This window comes from Solanum lycopersicum, chromosome 5, assembly GCF_036512215.1.
Source record: "Solanum lycopersicum chromosome 5, SLM_r2.1".
In the NCBI taxonomy this organism is placed as follows: domain Eukaryota; kingdom Viridiplantae; phylum Streptophyta; class Magnoliopsida; order Solanales; family Solanaceae; genus Solanum; species Solanum lycopersicum.
The window spans coordinates 47,921,944-47,928,068 of NC_090804.1; the positions used below are offsets into that span (position 1 = coordinate 47,921,944).

The 6,125-nt window shown below is 36.0% G+C and overlaps 1 protein-coding gene across 1 annotated transcript; it reads right to left on the reverse strand.

Annotated features, from left to right (window-relative positions):
* Positions 1–1,344: 1,344 nt before the first annotated feature.
* LOC101248011 (protein PLASTID MOVEMENT IMPAIRED 1-RELATED 1) lies at positions 1,345–5,592 on the reverse strand. Its single transcript, XM_004239560.5, has 3 exons — positions 5,411–5,592; positions 2,940–5,200; positions 1,345–2,830 (listed from the first exon to the last, which is right to left on the reverse strand). Exons 2-3 carry the CDS (start codon positions 5,192–5,194, stop codon positions 1,669–1,671), a joined length of 3,417 nt encoding a protein of 1,138 aa, XP_004239608.2. The 5' UTR covers positions 5,195–5,200; positions 5,411–5,592; the 3' UTR covers positions 1,345–1,668.
* Positions 5,593–6,125: the final 533 nt, after the last annotated feature.

Genomic DNA, 6,125 nt, shown 5'->3' on the forward strand with positions numbered 1-6,125 from the left:
TCCAATCCCCCCATGTCAAGTTGAACTCCACTTCCATTTTCTTTTTTTCCTTTTTTCTTCTTCTCCGGACAATTTTTTTTATAAAATTCTTACTATATTTTTAAACTTTATTGAATTATTGATAACAAAATTAATTATTTTTCTAAAATAATTTAAAATTATGAATGTATCATCAACTACTACTTTTCATATAACTTCAAAATTAAAAATGACAATTTAAAAAGAATCAATGAATTTCTCAAAAATTGAAAGAACTTAATTGAAATCGAATAAAAAACTATATGATATTTCCTGATCTTCTTGAAATCTAATGGGTTTATTAAATTATTCAAAATGTAAGAAAATATTTAGATAAATTTTAAAATTAAAGAGTGTAGAACTAATATAGTAAAAAAGGAAGGTGAATTGTGGTAAAAATGATGACTTTGAAAGTGAGAAGCTTCAATGGAAATGACAATGAATTTTTGAAGAAGGAAAAGAAAGAGAAAATAGAAGGGAAAAAAAGTTAAAATAATAAGAAAATATAGTTTATAATAAAATATTTATAAAAATAAAACTATATTAGTTATTTTAGATTGTTTACTCTCTTTTGAGAGATTGCACACTACTATCTATGTTGGGTGGACAAAAAATGATGTAAGAATATCTCTTGAAAATTATCTAATAGAGTAATAAAACGATTACAAAGTTAAAATGTCTTTTTGAACATTAGAGACAACTTCAATGATGACTTTATGTTTATTCTCAACGATTAATTATTAGTACTGAAATAATTTATATCTACTTTTGGGTGGAATTGTAAGCATGACAAAATTATTCCTTTAAAAAAAATTTATACATCAATTTTCATTTCGATGTATATTCACATTATTTTTAGTACTGTATATAATATCCACAATTTTTGCTACTCGTTATTTTTATAAAAAATTCTTGATACTTTTCTAATAATAAAATTACTCTAACGTAAATATAATCTTCATTTATGAATTTATTTGACTATTTCTTATGTTTGTTTACATACTGAATTACATATCTTACGATTAAGAGTGTCGTGTGCTTAAATGAAATGATACAAATAATAAATCATCTTTTACTTTGAACTATTTAAGACGTAAGTTTTATTTTTAAAACACACAGTATAATCCTGAGAATGCGCGCACACAAAATATTGAAGCTAATATTATTATTTTTGTTTGAATAGAATAAAGCAAAAGAGTGAATAAAAAACAACTCGTCTCTAGTATTTAAACCAAATGAGTAGCTCCCTGAACACAAATAACATAAAGCATATGCTGAAATAGGTTATGACTCATTATGCTAATAGAAATATGATGCAAAGGAAAATCACAACAGCAAGAACAGATCTTCTATTATTACCAGGAATCACACGATTCTCAGTACATGACAACAACTAACCATGTACAAAATCAAACACATTTACAGAAGAGCACAAAAACATAACAATATATTCCTTGACAACTGCTTGCACAAACATATACTGGTTCAGCACAATCGCTATGGCCATACAGAGACATTTAGGCAGAGCACGTCACTCCTTTGTCTCCTGCACCACTCACAAGCTCTTTCATGTTCAATTCAAACTTGCACCTGCGTTTGGGTGGTCACATTCAAAATTCGTCGTTCCCATAAATACCAAAGTTTCCACCACTACCTCAGTCTGATTGTTTCATTAGGTAGTATCACATTTGGATTCCGAATATGTGGATTTAGTGCTGCTATATCCTTCCATTTAGTGCCTGTACCATGTACCCTAGAAGATATGCTCCATAGTGTATCACCAGGCTGCACAGTGGTTGTTGCTGATGAAGCAGCTTCCTTTGAAGATTTATTAGCAGCCTTTGACTTCATAAATGGATGTTTATTTTTCTTTCCCATTCCATTAGCAACCAACCAACGAGAGCCTGACTGTTCTTGAGTTGTGGAACCCCATAATTTCTTTTTACCTTGTTCACTCTTCAGACCTGCAACATGCACTTCGGTTATTTTGTACTGTGCGATTGGCTCATCCTGGGGTATTTTCTCTTCTTTGATGTCCACATTTGAGTCATTTTTGGGAGGTGCAGATTCATCGTCATCATCTTCATTGTTGTTTCTAACCTCAGAAACTGTGCTGTATATCTTAGGTTTAGGTGGTACAAACACTCTCTCTACCTGGACAAGAGCAAGCATAGGTGTACCAACTGGCTCATAATTCCGCAAGGGATCACGGAGCTGCACCATTAGTGCCACTGTAAAGTTGTTTCCCAGCAAACCACATTTCCTACCCTTTCCGCGTCTCTTCTCTCCCTTTGACCTGTCCTGAAACAAGTCTGTGCTGATAGCATGATGAGCTGCCAGCAGTTTGGAGGTTCGCTCGCTAATCTCATCTTCATCGTCAATCTCTCCCGAGTCCAACCTCATCCATTCATCAAGGGTCAGAGATAAGCCCATAAGCCCATCAACGTCATCACCATTGTCTTTAATGTCCAGAAGCTTCAATCCACCTGCCCCTTCCAGACCTACTGCTCCACCCAAATTGACCTTCTGTCCCTCAAAGGCCGAAAAATTGCCGATAGATTGAGCACTGATGTTTGAAGGTGCATCCTCATCTGACATGCCTGTCTGTATTCTCAAACCCTCAATTGAAAGGGCTTCAATTTTATCCATTGCCAAAGGAGCAAGATCTTCCAAGGATACATATTCGGTGCCCATGTGAGTGGTAGAACTTGTTTCCAACTTACTGGACGTTGGTCCATGCGATTTTGCCTTTTTACTTTGAACGCTTTCCAAATTTTGCCCAAATTCAAACTCATGTTCGAATAAATTTTGTCTGCAGAGCAATTTCATAAAAGAAATAAGTAGGTGCAAGTATATGTATATTAGCAGTAAGGGAACAGCAACCCAACTCTAAAACGCAACATGTAAACAGAACAACAAACCTTTCAGGTCCTTCTAAACTCGGTGCATTTTCCCAGGCTATTTGTTCCACCGTCTTCCCAGTTATATCTTCCAAAGGCATTAATTTACTTGCCTGCATCGAGAGCTTTTCTATTCCAATGGAGGCCAAGTGCTGCAGTATGTCCATTATACCAGACCCCATTTCTGCAGGCACCACCAATGGACTGGATACCTGCATTATTAAACTCCCTCCACTCTTAGCATCATTGAAAATTGCAGGATTCATTGACCTTAAGAATCCTCCATTTTTAGTTTGTAGCAAATTTCCAAGGCCTTCTCCAAGAGGAGGCAATTGGTAAGGGTCTTCTAGAGGCATATCAATTGGGCTTCCAAAACCACAAGAGCTTTTTGGAGGAGAACATTCAAATGACTTCTCATTCAAGCCCCATTCACGCATCAAAGCCTCTGTCTCCAAGTCCTCCAACATGGAAGCTCTTGTTTTGTTACTTGTTTCCTCAATTGCTATCTTGGGTTTCTCCTCATACAATTGTGCAGAAGATGAGTAACCGAAATTCTCAGAGATGTTCCTCCATTGAGATACACTTGGAGCATCAATGGCAAATTCTTCAATGTCCATATCAAGGTTAAACAAAGAACACCCACCAGCTAGAATGTCCTTCTCAAATTGCCTCAATAATCGTTCTCGTGGGGAATCAGGCTCGCTCTCAGAACTTGGGCCAAATTGACTATGCTCAATCCCTAGCATATCCAGGAAATCACTAGCCACGGATTCAGTAACGTAATCCATGCTGAGGGATTTTCCCTTCTTAAGCTCTTTATAGTTCTCTTTAGCGTCCAAGTAACCATCATTCTTTATAACTTCATTCTCATGTTCCCGAGAGTATAATCCCTCGTTTTCCAAGTCAGAGAAACTGTTTAATGCAGACTCCAATTCTCTCATAATTAATTCTTTTGCTGACTCATCTGTCTCAAAATTGTTGGCACTCACTGCAAGGTCTTCATTCTCACTGTCAAGAACCTCGGCCAATAGTACAGGCTGGGCCGCCTCTTCAATGGGCATCTTCAAGGTACTATCAGGTACAAGTGTTTCTGTCACAGCATCATCAACAGATTCCACAAAATCGTCTTCTTTTCCCTCCAGTTCCTTCAAGGAATGTTCTATGCCTTGCTCTATAACAGAAAAATCACCAATTTCACACTCATTTTCAACATTTCCCTTCACAGGATCTAATAACAAGGCCAATTCTGGTTTGAGGTTATCAACAGTATGAGAAAACACATCAATCTCTGGTTTGAACTCAAATGGAGCTTCCAACTTCGCTTCCTCAAACTTCTGATACAGCACTTCTACAGATTTGTAGAGGTCAGAACTCGGCAGCGGTAAAATCTCATGAAGATCTTTTACATCTTCTGCAGACTGCGGTGAATAAGAAGACCAAGCAGGAAGGCTTCCAGCTCGCCTTATTATGCTCAGCTCATGACTTCTCTCGGATTGTGCAAGAAGCTTTGCAGCACCACTGTTCTGCCCCCCAAGAACGTTCCTATTGCTAGGAAGTGTGCCAGATGTGTTCCCATTTCCCACTATATGATACCCAAAACTAACATTCATGGTAGCCCCTTTAGCCTTACCTGACAATTTGAAACTAGTCGTCCACCTACCTGAGCTTCTCTCATCCTCCAATTCTTCTAGTGTAAGAGGAAGCAACCTGGTAAGGTCAACCCGATGCTTCCCCAAGTCAAGTTCAGGAGTAGCGTAAACTGAAGCATACAACAAACAATGTTTTGGCTCATACTTAGCTGAATGATGAGGACCATTCCTACTGCCATATATAGAACATGTATAGCTCAAATCTTCCTCAAAGTGAGCTACACCTTGAGAAACCAACACAGGACATGTCATCAACTCAGCATGTCGCCTCCTCCAATGCACGACAAGACTAAGGTCATTAAAAAATGCAGGTATCCCTTCAATGCAATGGACTTGAAGCGAAAAAGAGCAATTGAACCTTTGATTTTTAACATGAGTTAATGACTTTAAGCTCTTCCAACTCCACATGGACTTGTTATTACTATCCTTGTCTAATAAATCTCTAGCACTGTCTTTGTTCTTAGACTTGGGCTCCGGTAAACGTGCTTTCCCAATAGACTTAGAACGACTACTGGCCGTAGACATCAAAAGCCTAGGTTGGGTTTTATCCAAATATAGGGCTTTACTTATAGTTTCAATATCATTCAACAACTTGCCATTTCCAGGAATTTTTTTCCTAGAATCCATTCTTCTCTACGAAAAAAAAAAATTAACACAATTCAAAAATTACCACAATCCAAAATCAAATCTTGAAAATACAATTAAACAATAGAGATTAGAAGAAAGTCTTTCGTTCACCGACCCGGATCAGATTAGTTCAATTGCGTCTGAATCAAAATTAGATAATAAAAAATACTAAAGCTAAGAAAAAAAGTTGGTCAAAATAATTGAGCAACTTCTTACCAGAGGAGTAAGCGATGCTCAAGAGGACTCCTTCTTCCCCTCTCTCTCTCTCTCTTTCAAAATTATAAAATTATACGATACGACTGGAAGAGGGGAAGAGTATTTGTCACACTCACTCCTCTACCTATGAATATATATTTACACTACCAATACTTTAGTTTCTATATTTCGTATTTAGCCCCATATGTTATACACTCAACACTACCTTTTCTTTTTTTTTTTTTTGTCTATCATCAATCGACTCGATTTTTTATTTTTAAATATGTTAATCCAATAATAAATTAATAAGATATAATTGATTTATCAATAAGAAAATATTCGTAAAGTATTATATGTCTTCTCACTCCTCTAAATGTTTTGATATAGTGAAACAAGAAATATAACGAGAAATTGCATCAATAAGACAAAATATAGCACAAAGACTATAATTATATGTTACCACCAAAATATAGTATGTATTTTTTTTTGTTTATCAAATTACAGACCTTTACAAACTTGCAAATGCTACGACCTACAATTACAAACTACAACTAAAATAAAATAGTTCAACGAGATGAAGACTAAAACTAAAACTAACATCAAATTAGCTACAATTGTGAACTCCTTACTTTAATCTTTAAGTTTTGAGTTAACTGTCTAAGCTAGTAAAGCGGTCCAGTGTGAAGTTGGTAGAATACTAACAATTTGATATAGTTATAGTGTCTAATTATATATT

Excerpts from the sequence above, each read along its gene's own strand:
- LOC101248011 (XM_004239560.5), bottom strand. The coding sequence starts at position 5,194 with ATGGATTCTAGGAAAAAAATTCCTGGAAATGGCAAGTTGTTGAATGAT. Across the intron at positions 2,831-2,939 it reads AGTTTAGAAGGACCTGAAAG|ACAAAATTTATTCGAACATG; the intron begins GTTTGTTGTTCT and ends ATTGCTCTGCAG.